Here is a 22,198-nt window from a genome sequence, read left to right on the forward strand (position 1 = left end):
CGTGTGAAAAGATGAATATTTAAACATTTTTGTAGAGAAAACTAGAAAATGTTATGAGAGAAGGAGAAATATGGCAACTAGCTTTCCCCCTTTCCCACAATGTTTTCTATAATTCACAGATCAACAGTGTTTTTTCATGTACTTTGCCAAATGCCTATTTTTTCCAAGTCATACATGTCTTATACATGATAATTAAAGCAGACTTAAAAAACGAATGATTATAAAATTGAAGTTTCTTCAGATTAAAAGCATCTTATTCTACACATGATGCATCATGTACATGTATGTACATGTATATTTTTTCAATTTAAAAAAAAAACGGTCAATTTTATCATCACCTGCTGTTTAAGTGTGTTTTATAACAATAATTATTTGAATCTTTGAATTATTTGAATCATTGACCTTTGTTTAGTACACTGTTAAAACATTTAACATTATATGCTGTACAAGTTCCTGGAAAAATCCCAGCATAAAGAACAAGTTATTAACCATTTAAGATCCATACAATTTCCTTTGATTTTCTCACCCCCATTTTTCTACTTATACCCCCATTTTCAGTTGTAGGGGGTACAAAACTCCCAAGTAAAAATCTCAGTGGGAACACTGTTCTGTTGATATATAACAAAGTTATGCCTCTTAGACAGTTCCTTTTCATTGTATATATAGTGCTATTTTGTGACAAAAACCCTTTCAAGGAGCATCAACAGTCTCAGACGGTTTCTTGTTTAACATTGCTATTTGTATCGCTGCAGAAAAACTTGGTTTTGTCACATAACTATCCCTTATAATAATATGTGTGTGTGTGTGTGACTGTATGTATATTATTTAAATGACAGAGATGAGGTATATTAGCTAGTCCCTATATTATTGGGTGACTTTGTTCATTAGTATCATTCGTACTTTATAAAGGAATTAATGTATGTTTTTGATGCATTTATTGGAACATAAAGGAAATTGCCTGATCAAATTGCAATAAATTCCCAAAACATACATTAATTACTTTTAAATTCAAATTTAAAGAAAATGCAGTATTTAGAATGACAGACAAAGGATTTTTTTCATTGTGATATCAGATATGAAGGATCATGTGATGTGTTTATACCAATAAAATCTGTTGATTTGACAGTTGAATGTTGTGACTGCAATTATGTTTTTATGAAAACTACACCAACAGAACTTTAAGATAATTAACTTTTCTAGAAACTTCAAACATTTTTGTTGGGTGTGGGGGGGGGGTATGTAGTTGCCACTTTGTCAGTTCTTCCATGCACACTTCTTGTCCTGGCTATTCCTAGGATTACATTCAACTTTTAACTGTTGTATTGTTATTATATTTTCAGGCTGATTCAAGTGAACCAAGCACTCACTCAAATGTGCAGCAGGTGTCAAATTTTAGACAGCAAAGGAATATTTTGTTTGGACGAAATACATTTACTTCAAAGAAGAAAATAAAGTCTAGCAAGAAATCGGGATGGACTGCACAGTTTTATTGTTTAAGCAGCACCACATGTGAAACTATTCCATCTTCATCGGAGAAAGAGATACACACACAGGCAGGACTCGGACTGAAAAAGATTCGCCTTGAAAACCATGATAACGAACATACGGTACATGAAAAAATAATGTAAGAAAGCGTAAATGAGCAAAATGTGACTTTGGGATTTCCACAGTTGAAGGATTCTGGAGGGGTTGAACTATTGTGAACAGGACAAAATTGTAGATATCTAAAGATCATTGGTTGTAAATGAAACTCAAGTGAACTTAAGAGTTGCATTGGTTCCCAAGCCAGAATTTATATTAGGCCTGTACAAAAATCATTATCAGCAAAACCACTAAGTGCTGTATCAATGGAAGAAGAATGCAAAAGTGAATGTGAGAGTTGTAAGAAGGAGTTTCCTATGAGAGATCTTCGACACCACCTATTATATTGTACAAACATAGCGTCAGATAAAAGTGTTGAGATTGCACCATCTACAGTAACAGGTGAACTGTCCATTAACAAAAATTTAATGTTAACTGAAGACTTGCCAGACTTGCCAGAAACTTATATTAGTGCAGACGACCTTCAGGAACTAAGTATGGGCATTATACTACCATCAAATCATGGCACAGATATAATTCAATCAATAATAGAAGAGGAGTTGACAACTAGCGATACAGACATTGCAATGATACAACCAATTGCACACTCATCCAACTTGTCTGTAAATGGAATTGTTGTGCATTGTATAGAAAATAATATTGCCAATCCAGTGGAAATCCTTAAATTTTGCCAGCAAAACCTTGTGAAAGGAAGACCTCTTGAGATTACAGATATTAATGAACCACTTTCAGGAAACACAAACTTCATAATTGTTGATAGGGTGAACATATTACAGACCTCTTTTGAGGAACTTTCTGACAAGACAACAGAAGAATTGGGGAAAACTTTAGAAGTCCAGTTCTATACAGAGGTAAGTTGTTTATGTTTTCATTTAATTGATTTCACGTTACAAGAACTTTGTACGAGACAACTTTGAAAACAGATTGGCAAAATGACAATAAGCTCACAGAAAAAGTATTAAGACAAGAAAAATTGTGAGCAAAATTCTACTTTTGTCCCAATTTTTCAAGACATCTGCTGCAAACATGTCTTTAGGTAAAAGCTTAACACATTACTTGAAAAGTTCATTAAAATACTACATGGACAATTATTAGAAGTCCACCTATAATGAGAATATTTGGGATTTTGAACCAGCCATCCCATATGAAACGGGTCCAAAGTGAAAGCATCACTTCAGAAGATGGCAAAAATAAATTAAAACAAATGGCAGTTTAATTTTGAGATAGAGTTGAAAACATCCATAAAAGAAAATGATAATAAATTGCTTGTCACATGAGCAATTTTGTTTGTCAATGTTTTATTGAGTCATCTGCTGCTGATAAAATAACCAGTCTAACTGCGTAGGGGTAAAATATTCCCTTTAAAATCAATGTTGTAGAAAACATGTCATTTTGACTTGAGTGCTTGAGTTTTGATACAAATCCTCTTTAATTCTTTTATGTATACCAGTTTTGTGAATGATTTTCAGTATGTATGAGTTGATTTTTTGGGCCAGTTTTATAGCCGTTATTGGGTCACATTCCCAATGGCAAAATGGAGAAAAATGATAATGTCTCACCCCAGGAATAACACTGATAACCATAAGCTGTAGTTGTGCATCAAGTAACAATTTATGGGATCAGTTTTGACATTCAGGAGTTATGTACCCTTGATTTTAGCTTCCGGCATATATTGTTACACTTTGCAAAACTGGTGTTTCATTCTCATAGTTCATTTTTGTCCATAGCATAACTCTGGAAAGAATGCTGTATCCCATTGAATTTATAAATATGCAAATTTGGTTTTAGGCAGCAGAAGACTATGGTGGGCCTAGAAAGGAATTTTTCAGAATCATATTGAGAGCCATCAAGGAAAAGTATTTTGACAGTGGATTACGAGAACTCTTGCAAGATGATGATCGAATGGTTGGGATTGTATTTGGTAAGATTTTTATCTCAGTATGTATTTTAACCTCTTGTCAACAGTATTTCAGTTATATTACGGCAACAGTTCACTAATTCATGCTCTTGTCTATTCTACCACTACTATGGCTAGGTAAAAACGCCTTGCCCATAAACAGTCCACACTGGCAAACCACTGCCAGGGCTCTAGATAAGGGAAGTGAAGAGGTTTTTACAAGGCATTTGCATGCTTATTATTAATTAAATCCTATGTTTTTGGTGCTCATAAAATCCTATCTTCTAGACGATTCTAATGAGCACCAACAATGTAGGGTTTGCTTTAAAAAAGAGTAAGGGTTTGGAATGGCCCTTTAATCTAGAGCTCTACACTGTGAACGGGAATCAAATCCCCTTCTCAAGCTCAAATCTCTGATGCTAACCATTTAGCCACCATGGTCGTCCTTTTTGAAGTGAAAAAGTGTATATAATTATAAACTCCTGAATACTGTAAATACGCTGAAATCATACATTGAATCAACATTATTGAAAAAGAAGTTGTGAAAACATTTTAGAAAAAAAGAGACATTTTTCCTGATTGAAACAACAGAAAATTCCACCTGAATCCAAGCATAGACCAGGTGAAATATGTTACTGAGGCAGAGTTCGGCAAATAATTGCACTTTAAAGAGATTTCGAATGATTGCTTCATGAAAAAAATGTAATATGAGAAATACAACTGTACATTATTGTAAAGGAATAAATGCTTGACTTTAAAAGAATCATCTGAGCCCAAGTATGGAAAAGTTGATTGAATACTGTACATTTGTAAAATGCCTAAAAAGGTTAATAATCAATTTAAAATACTAGTTTTCCATAACCATTTCCCTTATGCAGACGACCTTTCTTGAAGTCAACTTATGGAAACCTTGTGACAATTTCACATTTCGTAACAATGTATTCATCTACCAGTATAGTTAAGTAGTTAATACAGAGAATTGCACAGCTGACAAGGGCTGGAGAGCGATATTAGCCCACTACAAGTAAAGGCATGCTTTATGTAGTTACCAATTTTTTGCAAGAACATGGTTTATTATAAATAAAGCAGTGAGAAATATTAATAAGCGAGTATGTTTTCAGATAATCAATGTTTTATCTTTGAATTCATAATAATCATGTTTAATTTCAGCTCTTACCATACTACAGAATGGGAAATTGCCAACATTCATGAATGCAACTGTTTTGGAGGAATTATGGAATTCAGCTCACCCATCTTCCTGTATTAAACAACTTAGAATAGGACTTGACACCCTTGGAATATATAGGAGTATTTACAGTGGTTTTTATGCCCAAAGTTACTTTTGGGGTATATAGTTTTTGCACATAATGTCGGGGTTTTATGATTTGGTCAAGGTCACCACAGCTAATAGAGATTGAATTTTAACATTTTCTTCCGAGCCCAACTCCTCCTACATTTCTCAATGGCTTTTGATGAATATTCCACTCAAATAATTGTGTCCATGTGCCCTGGCGCATATTGTCAGGGTTTTATGATTTAAAAAAAGAAGTGCCTTTCGAAAAGGGATGGATAATTAATGTTAATAAGAAATTTAGTTATTCTAGAGTTATGTGCCCTTGATTATGCTTTCAGGCATACATGTGCTGCTGTGAAAAAACCTGTTAATTTTGGGCCAACCTTTCTACTTTTCAACTTTCAAGCATCTAAAAGGCAAATAATGTGTTTTCTGAACATACAGTTTTGTCACAAATTGGTGAGAGCCCAGCTTTATATGTGCTTGTTATCCCAGCCGAAACGAAGTTTCCGAAGGGGATATAGTAATCATCTCTGTCTGTCCATCCCTCTGTCAGTCTGTCTGTCCGTCTGTCCTTCCGTCCCAAACTTTGTCCAGAGCATAACTCAAAAACTATAAGAGGTATCAACACCAAACTTCATAATAGGTAGATAGATCCTGATGAGATAAACAGATAGCAAGTAGGAGAAGGGCTGTGAACATAAACTATAACTCTATTGGCCGTAGTTTTTGAATAATCTCCCATACAAGCAAACACATTTTGGTGGGGATGTCCTGTTAACATGGCTCTTGTTTCTTTTTACAGCTTCTGACCCGGCTGCCTTCATTAGTTTCTCTTTCATGCAACTCCTGTAACTCTAACGTTGAAGAGGCTTATGATCATTTTGAAAGCTGTATTTAGTGAGAATGGGTCCAACAGACAAACCCTAGAAAAGGATGTGTATGCAATATTTGTGAAATATGTAAGGGAAGTGGCTAGTAAGTATTTGAAAATATATTACATACTTTTTAGTTCTAATGTGCACCAAGTGCTCTCCCCCAACTGTTTTATGTATGAAAAGTTAAAGAAAACAATATTTTAGCAAAAGGAGCAATTGCTCACCATTTATAATTAATCCTTTTTCTATGCAGTAATAATTGTATGTTATGGCGTGTCTGTCTGTCCATCCATCATTTAGCAATAACGTAGATGAGTACTTCTACTAATCTCAATGGATTTTAAAGTAACCTCACACAAATAATAACCATGATGTGTAGATGCTTTTGGGGGAACAAAATCACAGATCAGTTTAGTTATAATACAGTTGTGTGCCCTTGATTATGAAAGTTCATGCATATTAAGTATACATCTTTTGCTGATGAGTACTCATACAGTTTCCAAAGAATTTTATCCGAACCTCACACAAATGATAAACATGATGTCTATCACAAATTGGTTTAGTAATTAGGAGCTATTGATTACGTAAATACTTGCAATTGAGTACATGGCTTTCATGTGCTAATTATACCCGCCGAATAGAAATTTCTGAAAGGGATATACTAATAGTCTCCGTCCATCCGTTTGTCTGTCCTTCCATCCCAAAACTTTGTCCAGAGCTTAACTCAAAATCAATAAGAGGTATCAACACCAAACTTCATAGGTAGATAGATCTCAATAAGGAGAAGTGCAGTGTACAAGAACCATAACACCAATTTGAAAAAATTGGGATTTATTGCTCTTAATTAGATCTTTATTAGCCATATCCCATAGAAGTCCGTTTAGAAGTGCAATACTTACAGCTGTTTGAAAATCTGAATTGCTGTATAAATTGTACCTTATGTTTAAAATTGAAGTAATTTAACATCACAAACTTTGTCGTATGTATAATTGACACTGTGAATTATTAAATGCCCTGGGTTTTTGTAGTGATTCTTTCACTTTAAGTTGAATTATTCTGTCTGTTGCTATTGTTCTGTCTACTATGTGTAGTAGAAGTTTTCAAAATAAAATCATCTATTGCAAAAGGATGAAATAAAAACAGTACAGCAATTCAGGCCTAACTGTACAATTTGCACACACAAACACACACACACACACAAAGACAAGCATAATTTCTAAAGTCGACATTTGATGGCTTTCAGTAAACAACTTTTGAAAACATTTTGCAGTTTCTCCAATTGTTTCAATGTTACTTTATTGAAGTAGTCACGATTTAATGTTCTGAAAGAGAATTTCTTACCAGATTTTTTGACCAGGTTTTCCGAAGGAAAATTTTGGTTATTAGATTGGTGAATGTCGGCAGGGGGCTTGATTTTTTTTAAACAGGACGCAACTCCTCCTTCATTTCTCTACGGATTTTGATGAAAATTTCACAATATGATTGTCACCATGTGCCCTGTTGCATATATGGGGTTCTATGATTCGGTCAAGGTCACCACTGCTAAAAATAGATTGAATTTGAACATTTTCTTCCGTGCGCAACTTCTCCTTCATTTCTCAACGGATTTTAATGAGACTTTCAGAAAATGATTGTCATCATGTGCCCTAGCGTGTATTTTTTCGGCGTAAGCTGTATTAAGCCAGCTTTTCACCCTGACTTGACCTTTGTAAGTGTCCAATAATACTCAAATAAAATTTCCCGCGGCTAGGTACGAATGAATACACTTCATTTATTCCATTGGCTGATTTGAGTATAACACCAGAACATTGGAAACATATCCGCGTCTTTGTAACACTGTTTTACTGCATGAAACAATTTTATCTCTTATGAAAAGGCTCAATAGATAGAACAGTTTTACAATCAATTTTCGACATAAATACAGTTTGCGCGTTCACCTTTTATTTTCAGAGATATACCAGCGCAAAAGCGTTTATACTAAAGGCTATGTTGTCATATTTAGTACTTACTTGCATTGCATTTCAACCCGCGAGGATTCGGGTCAATTCGCGGTTATTTGTGAAAGTCAGAGTTTATACAGTTCATCACCGGAGTTCGCAGAAGGGGTTGCGATCATTGTGTTACACCGGTCTTACTGACAATAACGTAGTGACTGTAATGCATTGCATTCCAATCCGCAAGGTATCAAGGTCAGTTTGCGGTCAGTTGCAGAAATCTTTATATAAACGCCGTCTCGTAAACTTTGTGCACTTGAAGTCTTGATCAGAAAGATACTAAAAAAAGATATTCGGCGATATTATTGTGGTATGTCAATCATCGATTTTTAATATGGTTTCAACATTTGCATGATAAGGACCAATTTTGATAAAATTAATTAGAAATATTTATCCATTTAGACCAGTTTATTAAGCATGAGCACAATAATTCACTATACTATAATTATGCAATTAAATAAGATTTGAGTATTGCCGGCTGACCTATATGCACTCGTTTATTTTCATGTTTCTTGTGTTTTTCTATTCTGTAAATATAGATATCTGAGTAATAATATCACATAAAGCAAAATAAGCCACGAAATCTGGCGCAACACCCCGTAATTGATTTGCTTATGATGTAGCTAAGAACTGCGCAGAAAAAAGGCATCCGCTACTTTTTATCTCATAGAGATAACTTTTGATCGTTCATAAACATCGACCACAATCAACGCCGTATATCTTTTTTAAAGATATTTCTTGTTTATTATTATTATTTAACCAAGGTCACCACAGCTAAAAATAGATTGAAATTGAGTATTTTCTTCTAAGCACAACTGCTCCACCATTTCTAAACGAATTTTAGTGATCTTTCACTCAACTTATTGTCACCATGTCGGGATTTTGTGATTCTGTCAAGGTCACCATGGCTAAATACATTTTCATACTTTTCTTATAGAGCTGTTATATTCGGACCATTGTCTTTAATATTTAGAATGTATATACCTTTTATTAACCTCTACACTTTGATTTGAGTCAAAGTTCACATTGTTCAAGGTCACTGTTGATGATCTTTTAATGTGTCCTTAGCAAAGGGAAGGAAACTAGCATCATACTTGTATTTATTACTTTTGGTTTTACACTTGCTATTACCCCCTTTTATTACCATTAATATGTTCTTTTAATTATCACATCTTTAAATACATCAAAACAAATACAGTTAACTAGATGATAAAGAACTGTAATGCCATGAAGTAGATAATAGAGAAGAAGAAATCATTATTAGAATGCATGTATAATTGTCCAGTATATAAATATAGCTATGGTACAAATTCCTCACTGAAATGCATGCTTTCATCAAAATGCTTAATGCTGCATCAAGAAGTATTTGACTAAAGCTTTGCAGAGAGAATTGAAAAGGAAAACCAGGTTTTGTGACAATTTTGTCCATTGTATAACAAATGTAAACACGGACCGACTCCTTAGTCACACCTGCTTGCTAGAACAGGATCGATGGAAGTGTACATCAACCAAATACTGGTTCCCTACTTATTAAATAGTGATTTGATCTAAAAACCAACACACCCTTGATGTATTGACAGCCAACTTACAGAGCCATTTCAAGCAAATAAGACAGAAAAAATAATAAACAAATGTCATCTAGCTGTGGTAAAGCATCAGTCCAGACAAGCTTTATGTATCCAACATAACATCACATGCATAGTTACAGTATATTTTAAATTGTTTATTTGTATAAGGTGGTAGGAGAGGCTCTGTATCTCTAGGACATATCCTACAGTTTGCCACAGGGACTGATGAAGAACCTATGCTTGGCTTTTCCATTCATCCGTCTATAGAATTTGTAGAAGTCCAAGCAAACTCCTCCTTCATTCCAACAGCCAACACCTGCATAAATTGTATGAAGTTACCAAGACCATCTTTGGAAGTTAAGTTACCTGCTGATACAGAACTGTTTTCATTGTATGATTATGCATTTATGAATTCATTTTATGGTCTTATCTAATAAAAAACAAATTATTGACAAAGTGGAGTCGGCACAACAACATTTAATTAGCATACTGAAGTCTCTGTTATATCCAGGAATAGGAGAACAAAGTGCTCACTCAATTGCTCTGGTGAGCTATTGGCAAACAATTAGAAATAAAGAAATAATCTAATGTGCTTGGTTCTATTTATTCAGTTAGTTCATGGATTTTTAGTGAAACACTTATTCCCTCTGGGTCTGACTTGATCAATAGTGAATCAAATAGTCTAGTCTCATTTTGCCAACAATTGACTTTCAATTATATGAGACACCTATAGTGATAGTTCTAGTTTATATGTTCGATTGTCTCCCATACAGACAATGACTCCACATGATTATTGAATATTGCTGCATGAGACACTGTCGATGATATTTCCAGAAAAGCATGTACACATTTTTTTACAAACTGAGATTTGTTTTAACAACTGTATAAGTAGACATGAGTCTTCACTGTTAAATAATTGCAGTCATAAAACTTTCACAGAAAGACATGGTTTTAATTAGTTCTTAGCAGTCATATGAACAAAAGTTATTGCATTTAGTTTTAACAAATGCAATTGATCACTGAAATACTTTCAGGAAAAACTAACTTTTTGCCATTACCACAGATAGCATGTGTTATGAGCAGGTTAATTTTTAACCAGGTTTTCCTAAGGAAAAATCTGGTTATTAGATTTGTGAATGTTTGCGATGGATGGGTGAGACCAATTTCTTCTGAGCGCAACTCCACGTTTATTTTTCATGATGAAAAAAAATCTTCTCTTGTCTAAATGTTTTCTTTAATCATTTTAAAATACAGTTTTTCATAAAGATTCTAGCTTTTTGTATCTTTGAAATTCATGTTGTCTGCTGTATATTTTGTAAAATAGGGAAAGGGTTAAATTTCAATTAGTTCTTTCCCATGAGTTTAATCAAGATAAAATCTGTTGAATACAGTATATACAGCTTACCAATTTATGGATACAATGTCAGTTAACTTCCCTTGCCTAGGCCGATGCATCTCTCATTATTATTTTTCATTCTTTGTAGGGAGAATTTGTAGATGAATGTAGGTTACTCTATTGTAATAACCTTTTTTAGCCAAATAATTACAGATACTTGTATATGGCTTTTCTTTCGTCATGAGACTTGTGACGACTAAAATATTGATCGTTTGGGGGCTTGAGCAGATCTTAAAGTTTAACCCTTCCCATGTTTTACAAAATCTGCAGCAGGCAACTTGAAATTCAAGAAGCAAAATTGTTGTAATCTCTATGAAAAACAACTTTTGTTGAATAATTCATGTGTAAAACATTAAGACAAAAGGGGAATTTGCTTATCTGGAGCAAAATATCATTTTGTAACAATATTTAGTTGTCTGCTACACATGTGTCAGAAGGTATTTGTATTATGGAAAGGGTTAAGTTAACGCATCATTCCTATTTTCTTTTAAATCTGCAGCTAATGAGTGGAGAAATTACTGTCAGGAAAGAAGACATTTCTTATATTGATACATTGTTTGTTCTGTACAACATATATTGTGATATTTATTCTTCCAAATATTAACCAGTACATATATCTTCAGTCTCCATAAAAAAGGATGTTACTTCTGCTTGAAACAAGCTGCAGTTACTTTTTTTTAATGAGACGACAATGGATATTTGTTGATCTTGACATATCATATTGGTTGGAGTGAAAAGAGAAACTGATCTAGTGTTCATCTTATAATTGAAATGTGTGGTTTACTGAAAATATTTCTTCCCTGTTTAAACTTGCAGCAGACAGCTTTAAATTAGTTAATTACCTCGCAGATAGCAATTTGGATCTGCGTTTGCTTGCAAGGTTCAAAGATGAGTGTGCAGGTACCAAAGAGTTAGGTGTTTTCAATGAATCCATTCTTTCATATATTTTCATTTAAAAATTATGCAGCTGACAATTTGAGAAAAACAATTAAGAAAACAGAAGACATTGCTCACAACTCTTTGATTCTGCAGAAGAAATTTTGCGGCTTGTAGCAGACTGCATTTGATAATCTAGTGACAAAAGGAGAAATAGCTCATGGTGAGCAATTTAACCTGTTGTCAACAAGGTTTTCAAGGGCTAATGATGTATAAAACAGAAGGTCTAAATTGACATCTGCAAACTGATTTAAAGTTTGCTGCTCCAAATTGTAACAAAAACAAATAAGTCCGTCAATAACAAACAATAACAAGATTTTACCAGTTTATTGTGGATGACTATAAATCATCGTGGAAAAAGGAGAAATTGCTATAAATGAGAAAGTTCTACTTTTCCAACAATAATGTATACCCTACTAAAGCAAATTATTCATATTCTATTACATTTATAATTGTCATCTGCAACCTCTTTCAATTTTGGAAAGTCCAAAAACTGTGGTTCTGTAAAGTGTTAACTCATTTTAAACCAGGTTTTTCCGAAGGAAAAACTGGTAATTAGATTGGTGAATGTTGGTAGAACCGCGGCGGGCGGAACATTTCTTTCGGGCGCAACTCCACTCATTTCTCAACGGATTTCAATTTAACTTTCAAAAAGTGATTGTCACCAAGTGCCCTGGCGCATATCGTCGGGTTGTAATTGAGGTCTCCACACCTAAATATTGATTGAATTTGACATTTTCTTCCGAGCACGCATCTTCCTTTATTTCTCAACGGATTTGCCTGCTATTTTCACAAAAGTGTTTATCATCAAATACCCTGACACATAGCAAACATGTTTTTGTTCTGGTCAAGATCAAGGTAACTTTGCTAAAATACATTTTTATACTTTTCTAAAGTGGTTAATTCTTCCGAGCGCAAGGGTTGGTGGTTAAAAACCAACTAGATACTAAAAAATGGCTCCTATTTTTCTCTCTTTTTTTTCTCGTTTTTCTTCTTGTTTACTTTTAATATTTTTTTTTAAATCCAGACACTCCTGAGTTACAACCCTTGAATAATAAAAAAATGGGTATTTTCCGTTTCCGCTCAATAACTCCAGGAATTGTCATTGTATCTTGATAATACTTGATAAAAAATGTGAATGGAAATAACATCTAGGTCAAGTTTGATAATCAGCCAAATTTACCCAGTTATAAGTTTTTTGAGTAATATTTTGCAGAGAAAACCTGGTTTTGTGACAATTTTGCCCCTTGTTTATCACTATGTCTTCTACACAATATCAATAGGTAAATGCTACTTGTAATGATTTAATTTTACCATCTGCAAACACTTGAATTAACAAGATGTGTTTGTGAAACACAATGTCCCCCTATATGATGTTTGACATTGTAGGATGACCTTGACCTTGTGAAGGATGACCTTGACCTTGACCTTTCACCACTCAAAATGTGCAGCTACATGAGATACACATGCATGCCAAATATCAAGTTGCTATCTTCAATATTGCAAAAGTATTAATAAAATAAGCGATTTGGGCCATATATATTTGACCTCTGACCTTGAAGGATTACCTTGACCTTGACCTTTCACCACTCAAAATGAGCAGCTCCATGAGATGCACATGCATGCCAAATATCAAGTTGCTATCTTCAATATTGCAAAAGTATTCATAAAATGAGCGATTTTGGCAACATATAATTGACCTCTGACCTTGAAGGATGACCTTGACCTTGACCTTTCACCACTCAAAATGTGCAGCTCCATGAGATACACATGCATGCCAAATATCAAGTTGCTATCTTCAATATTGCAAAAGTATTCATAAAATGAGCGATTTTGGCCACATATATTTGACCTCTGACCTTGAAGGATGACCTTGCCCTTGACCTTTCACCACTCAAAATGTGCAGCTTCATGAGATACACATGCATGCCAAATATGAAGTTGCTATCTTCAATATAGCAAAAGTTATTGCAAAATGTTAAAGTTGGCGCAAACAGACAGACCAACAGACAGACCAACAGACCAACAGACCAACAGACAGACCAACAGACAGACCAACAGACAGGGCAAAAACAATATGTCCCCCACTACTATAGTGGGGGACATAAAAATAATATCACAATTTCTTATCAGGTAAATACTTTCAATTTTTAATTATATTTAATGCATTCATTTCTTTGAGGCTCAGTCAAGCAGGAAATTTGAAATTTCAGACTTGACTGCATCTTTCTTTTTCTTTTTTTTTTGAGCTTTTATTTGTTTTAGTTCTTTCTTTTAGGTCACTTGAGTATGAAGTGCTAGGGTGAGCTTTTGTGATACCTTGTGCAAAGAAGCAATGTTGAGAGATTAATGTATGTTATGTTGCATTTAATTGAAAATATATGCAATTGCCTGGTCACATGCTGGCAATTGCATTTGTGTTCCAATAATTGCATCAAAACTTACATTTATCCTGCAAGAGGAGGTGTGCATATTATGAGCATGTCTAGATCTTACAAAAATTTAAAGAGATGGGCCTTTAAATTCTTTAAAATATATGTAAGAGTGCTTCTTTTCTGCTTTGTTTCTGTGCTGATTCTTATTTACTACTGATTGGACTTCAACCAAAACTACACAGATGAGATGTCCATATTGTCAGCATGACCTGGTCTGATGATTTTCCATATAATTATGGCCGCTTTATTATTTTTAAATAGGGGTATTATCCGTATACTAGGGCTTTTTTCTACACTCTTTCTCAAAAACTACTGCTTGGATTTCAAAGAGCTGTTTTGTGACAAGGAGCTGTGGGGTTACAATAATAACCTTTAGTTTAGTAGGCTTCTAATCCCTGTTATGCTATGGTCTGTTAATAGGCCACAGGGAAGTGGCTTAACCCATACAGAATTTGGTGATAGATCCAACTTGAAAGCATTAGCAGACAATAATAGTAAGTTACATCAAATGACAGTTTAATTTTGAGATGGAGTAAACAAAACAAAAACCATTGTGGCAAAAGGAGAAATTGCTCTTTTCTTTTTGCACAATGTTTTATAAAGTCATCTGCTGAAAAAATGTTAGAATGGGTTTTTATGAAGTAAAGGGTCAAGATAAGTCCAAATTTTATCCTTTGATTTACTTAAAAATATTATTGCAACAAGTTTTTTTGCACCCAGCATCTATGATGTTTACGGCCTGTCTGTCATTGTATGTGTCTGTCCCAAAACTTTAACCTTGCTAATAACTTTTGCAATATTGAAGATAGGAACTTGATATTTTGCATGCATGTGTATCTCATGGACCTGTACATTATGAAAGGTCAAGTTCACCCTTCAATGTCAAAGGTAAAATTGAAGGTCAAATACCTACTGGGGGCATAGCTGTTTTACTAACGCATCTTGTTTCAAATAAGTCTTACGTCTTATGGAAATCTGTTATTCAATGTTTTTCACAGGGTACTATGAATGACTTAATTCATGACAAATTTATAACTATGATATATTTGTGAAACGAAATTGACCATTTAGTTTGATGTTACTAATTTAGAGGATAGATCTTCACCTCATAAATTCAACATGAACTTCGTTTGAAAACATTATGACCAAATGAGAAATTTCTTCTTTTGTCACAATGTTGTAAGACTCTCTATTTCATCAATTATATTATTAGAGATGGTTGCTATTTTATTCTCATAAAGATATCCTGCAGCAGTATTCTTGTATATGGAAAAGGAGGAAAGGGTTTAACTATTACGTTCTAAAAAATAGTAATCACCCTGAAAACAGAGGCCTCTTGTTCAAATGTATTTTGCAGACAGCTTTTGAAAAACTTTGTAGAACAATGTAAACAGACTTGTAGTTCTGTTTGATATATAAATTGTATATGGAAACATTTTGACAAAATGAGAAATTGACCATCATGAGCAATTTCTTCTTTTGTGGTCTGCTGGAAAACACCTTTTTGTAGGTTCATCCGAGCACAGCTCAGGGTGAGCTTTTGGGATACTTGAATGTCCGTCATCAACAATTAGCTTTTGACCACACTAGAGGTCACAATTTTGGTTCAATCTTCATGAAACTTGGTCAGAATGATTGTCTTGATAAAATCTTGGCCGAGTTTGAAAGAAGATCACGTGGGGTCATAAACTAGGTCAATTAATAGGGAAACCTTATGATCACTCTAGAAGTCACAATTTTCATACAATTTTCATAAAACATGGTCAGAATGATTGTCTTGACAAAATCTAGGATGAGTTTGAAAGTGGGTCACATGGGGTCAAAAACTAGGTCATTAGGGCAAATAATAGGAAAATATTTTGACCACTCTAGAGGTCACATTTTTCACTCAATCTTTGTGAAACATGGTCTGATTGTTAGCCTTGAAGAAATCTCGGACGACCTCAGGTCAAAAAGTAAGTCACTTGGTTAAATCTTAGAAAAACCTTGTATGTGTTCTAGTTGTCCAATCAGAATTTTCCAAGTCAGGTGAGCGATCCAGGGCCATCATGACCCTCTTGTTTTCTTTAAGTGTAAATGAGTTAAAATGTAAATGTTTGAAATCAATAACTGAAGCAGAAATAAATCATTCAAATCTGTTAATTCTTATGGCGTTTATTTGCTTTATATAAAACCAACCTTCAATTATGATACGTCTATGGAATGGAAGAGCCTCTCGTGTATTCATAGATTTGCATTTGCCCTGTTATATTTGAAAGAGTGAATTACCAAGAAACAAGATATATGATTGTCATTTTGTAGTGATTATGTAAGACACATTAACACATTTAGTTTCTTCTTTCATCAAGATATGTCATACTCCAATATGGACACTTTTGTTGTTGCATAACTAGCCTGTACTCGTATAAACTGAAAGCAGTTATATACCCATTACATGAGGCTTTTTAACAATTAATACTTAAACATAACTAATGAAATATCTTACTACAAATACGTGATTTTAGTATAAGAAATATTGTAGGGAAAATTAAAGAAATTACTTATTCCCTTGAAACTATCTAGCTCAACCAATCGACTTTTGAATGTCTAAGGGTTAAAATGTGTTTCTATAAATAGCCAGTTTTCCGTCGTGCGTTTTATAGTAACTTTTTTTAACCAATAGACATACAGACTCCTGTATTTCAATGGGTTATTTAACTCTTTTCGAAAAAGGATACCTGTTCCGATTTTACAATCAGTTCAAACATAGTCTAAATGATTATCGAACTTTGGTTAAATTTGATTGACTTCAAGAATGGAGCTTTTTCAAATAATTCTATTCCGTAGTTGGAACTTGACCAGTCTTTAGGGCATTCACGTGCAAGTGCACTACTACAAGTATCACTTATTTGTACTTCAGTCCTACCAAATATAGGCCGACTGATATCTGATACAATACCCATATCGTCGTTATCTGCAGAAACGGTATCTTGTGAAGGAACTGGACTATTGATCATACCAGAAGTCCAGAGTTTCAGTGGTGATGCTCCAAATGTTCGCAGTCTATGAGTGTTCCATGCATCTTTCCATATTTTAAGTTTCTCATTGATTTTTTGCATGTACACATAATGAAGGACATATATGTGTAATGGGTTCATTATGTTTAGTTTACCTTCATCTTCAAGAAATGAAAACAGTTCCGAATAAAATCCTAATGAGCCTTCGTATACATCCCTCCACATGCGCTCTACACGCTGATTGTGAACACTTTTTCCTGTTATCATACTACAATTGCCCCTATTTTCGAGCATGAAGTCTGCTATTTTAACGTTTTCCATTCCTTTATCAGTTCTCACTCGCAGTGGTATTCCAGACTCGGCGACACCTTGTGTGAATACTTAAAGTAATGTATCTGCTCTATTATTGTCTAATGCACGGATAAACATAATCATTCTACTGAAACCATCAACTCCCGCGGAGATTATAAAATAGCAACGTATTAGTTTGTGGTTAGTGTCCACATGCCAAATACGATTTGGCCCTTGTACGTGATATACACGTCTGTGAAGACGCCGCAGTGTTCTATTCTTTATCCCAGCTTCATCATGTGTATGTAAAATATCTCGAAGACGATATCTTGGTATCTGAAATGGTAAGCAGTAAAATTTCAGACAATATCAGAAGCCTGACATTGTGGAAATCGGGTTGGGCTTTGATAGCTTAGACCTCTTACTTACCACTCCAGACACGACAAATAGTTTTCTCAATCTTTAATGAACCAATTGAATAGAGAAATGAAGAATAATATAGACATATACTTATTCTCGGTGTTTTAATTGTTTATCAGTCTATGATGGATGGAAAGGTATGGTATATACGCGGTAACTGAACCCGGAGTAATTCAATTATACGTACTTGGTTGACTAAACGCTTGTAAACACAAAGGTTGTAACTTTATCACCCAATTAGAAAATTTGTATAGTGTAACGGTTCGGCCTGTTCAGTCCGCACAAACTTATTTAGGACGCCATTCCACAAGCGAATCCGTGACGGCACATTCCGCATTTATAACATTTGCTGTGTTTGTGATCATGATATAGCGTTGCGTCGTTTGAGAGAAAGAGTTAAGCTCCTTTTACGAGCAGAAGCATATTATAAATTTAATTCGAAATCGAAGTACACAGACTACTTTCGACAATGTATTTTATATAGTGGCCTTTGACACTAGCTTACGGTAGACTTATTCAATCAGCGAAGATCCTGACCTCACAAAACGACAAGTTTGGGTATTTTGATCAAATGTGTAGAACGGCTGTCCTGTTTGTTTGGTATTTTTCCGGATATCGGGTTCAATTCCCGGTGGTGGTAATTATTGAAATAACTAGAACCCTTCTTCGCTTTGAGATAGAATCCCGACTTGTCCAGATGCTTGACCGAGCCCTTATGGAATCAATACAAGAAGTTGGGTTCTCCCTCCATTTCTACTGAGCGGAGCATCGCAAAATAAATTAAATACAGTCGACAGATGTAAACAAACAAACAAATAATGTAATCATCGAACATAGGTCATGAATGATCTATATGTGACATATACCCATAGTCGAATACAAGTTTGAGACACATGGATTATTATTTATTTTAATGTATTGTCATTTTGATATTTATATATTTAAGAAAAAGTTCTGAAAACGGAGTCGTGATAAATGATACATACATGTACATGTTTTTGTCGAAGTATTTCTTTAACCATCTTTTCGCCGCATCTGGGAAATTCTTTTGAGACTTCATTCACAATATTAACAAGCCTTTCATCACTAATTTCTGTAAAATTTAGTTTTTTCAATTCATACATCCTCATTCTTCTGTATACAGTGCTCTCGGAAACTGACAGCAGTTCCGCTATTTCTTTCACCCCGAAATCAGATTCTATTAGACCTTCTAATGTCTGTTTCGAAATCTGAAATGTAGATCTCGATGGTCCTCCATTTGATCCAATATCACGACGAACCTGGCTATTCCCGAAGTGAATACAAGCTGTCCTTAAATCCATGATCTCAGCTCTGTTATTTAATCCCAAACAAGCCATATCATACAGTGACATGTCACAAATAATGTCTGGGGAAATCTTTTCCTCGCTAAATATGTTCACGTATTTTTGCAAGCCAAGTTTATTTAAGATGCTCTCCATAGTTTAAAAATGCACACACGTTAAAAAGTAGTTGACATATAATTTGTAAGAGCGTTGTTTACTGCAAAACGAACGACACAGTTTAAAACAGTAGATTCTTCCTTGTCCATAATGAAAACAATGATAGACTTTAATAAAGCCTAGGGAAACAGTCCGATTTATTCCGAATGAACATAACAACTTGTCACGGCAACCCCACAACATTATGGTTTAACAGCAGTGTAAAATACTAAACATGTATTTTAAATATACATAATATTAGAGTAGCCCAACAACACAGGGTTGAAGCGAATTAGCTGCTCCAACCCAATAACAGTATTTGATAACCGAACGTAAGGCCAACATTAACATAACAGAATGAGTTTATGACGAAATAATATAGTTTTCAACTGAACAATATATTCTCTTTACTTAACATCATTTTACCATAACTGATAAACACATTTTTAAACAAGACATGTTTATATTTTGACATAACAAGTGAGTGTACCTCCTTAACATAATGTAATACTAACTAAACACAATGTTAAGGTAACTTAACAACATAATTTTCGAGCGAATACATTGCTTCTGTGACCCAATAACTGCACGTGTTAACCTTACGTAATGTCAAAGTAAACATAACAAGTCAACGTACTAACTGAGCAACATATTGGTTTAACCCAACACCATGTGCTTATAACCGACAAAAATAATGTTTAACTGGACAATATAATTGTTTGACCCAACAACATTTTTGATCAACTAAACATGATGTAGTTTGATTCAGCAACATTTTTAATCAACTAAACATGATGTATTACGAACTAAACATAATAATCACTAAACCCAACAACACAAGAATGAAGCAAACAGCATACCAGCGTTGAACAATAAGACAGCTGTGGCGTTCCATACATACACAATAGGTGTACATTTAACAATCTGGGATAAGCTCGGGGGGGGATGCTATAAAGATAGAATATTGCAAAATACAATCAATTCATTGATGAAAAATTGTTTTTATCCATGTTTGGTAGTGAAAAACTAAAATATATACATAATTATTGGGATTCCGAGTATGAATCCATAGTGCATGTTTTCACAAGCACGATCAGGAACAGAAATCCCCGCTGTAAAGCTCTTCAAGTGTCTAAAAATCATCTGGGTGGCTTTTTGATATTAGAAAGAAGAGGTACAGACAAAAAATTAACAACAATATCTCGCTTCTTTTGAAAAAATTGACTTGTAGCGGGGATTTCGGTAATTCTACATTCGCCCACCGAGTATCGAAATCCCCCATATTTACATCTGAAAGTGTCAAAAATATCATTTGTATTCTTGGTTTTTGGCTTTGCTTGAATGTTTACGTGCAAAAAATAATATTAATGTTAATTATTAAGCACACTTGACAGCATAAATTGCCGCTTAGGGGGGATTTCGGTAATTCTACATTTGCCCGCCGAGTACCGAAATCCCCCATATTCACGCCTTACAGGGTCACTATGTCATCGGTATGATTGTTTCTTGCCATCGCATAACTGTTGATGTACAAATAATGATATTAATATGAATTTTTAAGCACTCTTGACACCGTACGCTGCCTCTTAGCAGGGATTTCGGTAATTCTACACAAGAGCATAGACACGCGCCGGTACCGAAATCCCCGCTGTACAAACCTGCAAGAGTCAAAAGAATCATTATATTGCTTACTTATTGCAGAAATCAGTCAGAAAGACAAAAAAACTATCAACAATATCCCCTTTGGTGACCTAGGTTGAAAAATTATCACTTAGTCCAGGGATTTCGGTAATTCTACATTCGCCCGCCGAGTACCGAAATCCCCCATATTCACGCCTTATATGGTCAATATGTCATTGATATGATTTTTTCTTGGCATCGCATAACTGTTGATGTACAAATAATGATATTAATATTAATTTTTAAGCACTCTTGACACCATACGCTGCCTCTTAGCGGGGTTTTCGGTAATTCTACATTTGCCCGCCGAGTACCGAAATCCCCCATATTCACGCCTTACAGGGTCACTATGTCATCGGTATCATTGTTTCTTGTCATCGCATAACTGTTAATGTACAAATAATGATATTAATATTAATTTTTAAGCACTCTTGACACCGTACGCTGCCTCTTAGCGGGGATTTCGGTAATTCTACACAAGAGCATAGACGTGCGCCGGTACCGAAATCCCCACTGTACAAACCTGCAAGAGTCAAAAAAATCATTATAGTGCTTACTTATTGTAAAAAGCACTCAGACAGACAAAAAACTATCAACAATATCCCCTTTGGTGACCTAGGTTGAAAAATTATCACTTAGGCCAGGGATTTCGGTAATTCTACATTCGCCCGCCGAGTACCGAAATCACCCATATTCACGCCTTATATGGTCAATATGTCATTGGTATGATTTTTTCTTGGCATCGCATAACTGTTGATGTACAAATAATGATATTAATATTAATTTTTAAGCACTCTTGACACCATACGCTGCCTCTTAGCGGAGTTTTCGGTAATTCTACATTTGCCCGCCGAGTACCGAAATCCCCCATATTCACGCCTTATATGGTCAATATGTCATTGGTATGATTGTTTCTTGGCATCGCATAACTGTTGATGTACAAATAATGATATTAATATTAATTTTTAAGCACTTTTGACATCATACGCTGCCTCGTAGCGGGGATTTCGGTAATTCTACATTTGCCAGCCGAGTTAATGAGCCCTCTTAATTCAAGTATTCAAAATGTGTTGCAAAGTTTATAAACATGAGTTCGATCTAAGACCATACTTGATTAAAATATTACATACGTGTTCATCTCTTTGTCTGTATATGTTTCATGCGGTTTCATCTGCTGTATGAAAAAGATGGACTGTGATATCATACACATATGCCTATCGTATTGACGCGGATTATTGCATTATTGAATATCTGTCTTTTCAAGATTATGCAATGCACTATTTCTTGAATAAAAGGTTTTGTTTTGACGCTGTAAATTAAAGAAGTGAGCACTCAAACAAGAATTTGCCGA

General features: G+C 34.5%; 1 protein-coding gene across 1 annotated transcript; it reads left to right on the forward strand.

Annotated features, from left to right (window-relative positions):
• Positions 1-2,100: 2,100 nt before the first annotated feature.
• Positions 2,101-9,667, forward strand: LOC127878711 (uncharacterized). Its single transcript, XM_052425243.1, has 5 exons — positions 2,101-2,453; positions 3,391-3,523; positions 4,670-4,719; positions 5,624-5,771; positions 9,402-9,667. Exons 1-5 carry the CDS (start codon positions 2,169-2,171, stop codon positions 9,665-9,667), a joined length of 882 nt encoding a protein of 293 aa, XP_052281203.1. The 5' UTR covers positions 2,101-2,168.
• Positions 9,668-22,198: the final 12,531 nt, after the last annotated feature.

Source organism: Dreissena polymorpha, chromosome 4, assembly GCF_020536995.1.
Source record: "Dreissena polymorpha isolate Duluth1 chromosome 4, UMN_Dpol_1.0, whole genome shotgun sequence".
Taxonomy (NCBI): Eukaryota; Metazoa; Mollusca; class Bivalvia; order Myida; family Dreissenidae; genus Dreissena; species Dreissena polymorpha.

Bases quoted from the DNA above. Each gene is read 5' to 3' on its own strand.
- LOC127878711 (XM_052425243.1), top strand. From the start codon at position 2,169: ATGATACAACCAATTGCACACTCATCCAACTTGTCTGTAAATGGAATT. The intron at 2,454-3,390 runs GTAAGTTGTTTA...ATTTGGTTTTAG, and splicing joins AAGTCCAGTTCTATACAGAG to GCAGCAGAAGACTATGGTGG. The intron at 5,772-9,401 runs GTAAGTATTTGA...TATTTGTATAAG, and splicing joins ATATGTAAGGGAAGTGGCTA to GTGGTAGGAGAGGCTCTGTA.